Here is a 1,646-nt window from a genome sequence, read left to right on the forward strand (position 1 = left end):
ACGGGCTCTTTATGTTCATCTGTTTATCTTTGAGTGGGACAGAATTAGTCTAATTGCTGATGTAATGATGAAAATGTTGATGAAAATCAGTTTTGAAATTCAAATAATATTCTAACCTTGTTTTCTATCACATTTTAGAAAAACACGTATTACACTTACAGCACCCATGAATTAGTAAATGATTTTATTGAGTCACTGGATAATAAGGAATATAGTGCAGTACTGTTTGTTTATGTAAGAAAGGTGTTTGACACTATAAATCACTCTATACTGCAAGAAAAGCTAAAACTGGTTCGAAAATTAGCCCAAATTATTTCAATTATAATTTATAATTATCACAGATACTGTGGTTTTGTGGAAAATACCTGGCGGCCCACTGACTCACTATCTGTGAGCATGAGCCGACTAAGCCCAGTTCAACATCCATGTGTGATAAACACTTGCACACCAACAGTGACTAACTGTGATTCTAATTTGTCAAATAGTATTTCTTTTACACAAGCCAAAGGAGACATAGTTTTTCAGTGCATGAAAGAAAACTTCATCTCTGAGGCCATAAATGAGAGGACTCAGACATCTTGGTGCAAGAAAAAACATTATGTAGTTAGCATACCTGACATTATAAAATAAACTATAATCAATCTGAAACAAAGCAGCTTCTATGAATGGGCACCACAGCTCGATGAGACAAAGCAGCAGCTGAAAACCATGAAGAACCACTGTTCTGAGCCCTTTCTTTGATGACTTTTTATCCTCCCCTGATGCAGCTTTGGCCACTTTCATTATTTTAACATAACAGAAAACAAGGATGATGCACATAATCAAAAATTGAAGTTGATATATAGCTGATCTAAGATGTTGCTGCCATATGTAAAACATAAACACGTGCATTGAACATAACTGATATTGTTTGTAAAAGCTCAGGGATGCTGATACAAAGAAGGTGGAGAGAATAACAATGCAGGGCACAGAGCTGAGGCAATGGATGATGAGGATGCAGTGAATAGTATTGCGTGTGGAGCACAGCTCTCCATGGCGCAGGGGCATGCAAATGGCCACATAGCGCTCAAGGGTCATTGCTGTCAGAGTAACTGGTGTGACTGTAACATACACAAGTACCACAACACAGATAATGATACACAACCAAACCTGAATAGAAATATGACACTGGGTGAAAATGACAAGGATATTAGACATGAATAACAAGAAACTATCTGACAGTAATGTAACAGCAAATAGGACGTAGCGTGTAGTTGTGTAGAAGCACTCTTTTTTTGAAAAGGTTATGATGAGCAACAAGTTGATGCAGAGAAAAATTATCACCAGGATCTGCACGATAATGACCCGGTCTTTGATCTGCTTCTGCAAGGACTCAGGAAAAAACTGTGAATTGTTATCTGCCATATATCTGTTTTCTAAGCAAACACAGAGGAAGTTTTAGCCAGTGCAAAAAGTCCATCAAAGTGTCTACATCAAAAACAAAATTGGATTCCTTATACAAAATATATGTTCACTTTCGATCTTCTGTGAAGTTAGATGATGGTGGAGTAAATACATCAGTTTACCAAACCCTACAAGCTGCTACAGAGAGTTATTGTCTGCTGAGCTCTGTGCAGCCTTCTGAGAGAGAGCTGTGCATGATGATG

General features: G+C 37.5%; 1 protein-coding gene across 1 annotated transcript; it reads right to left on the reverse strand.

Annotated features, from left to right (window-relative positions):
* Positions 1 to 477: 477 nt before the first annotated feature.
* On the reverse strand, positions 478 to 1,404 carry LOC130167760 (odorant receptor 131-2-like). The gene has a single exon (XM_056374245.1). It carries the CDS (start codon positions 1,402 to 1,404, stop codon positions 478 to 480), a length of 927 nt encoding a protein of 308 aa, XP_056230220.1.
* Positions 1,405 to 1,646: the final 242 nt, after the last annotated feature.

This window comes from Seriola aureovittata, chromosome 4 (assembly GCF_021018895.1).
Source record: "Seriola aureovittata isolate HTS-2021-v1 ecotype China chromosome 4, ASM2101889v1, whole genome shotgun sequence".
Classification (NCBI taxonomy): domain Eukaryota; kingdom Metazoa; phylum Chordata; class Actinopteri; order Carangiformes; family Carangidae; genus Seriola; species Seriola aureovittata.

Coding starts and splice junctions, on each gene's coding strand:
- LOC130167760 (XM_056374245.1), bottom strand. CDS start 1,404: ATGGCAGATAACAATTCACAGTTTTTTCCTGAGTCCTTGCAGAAGCAG.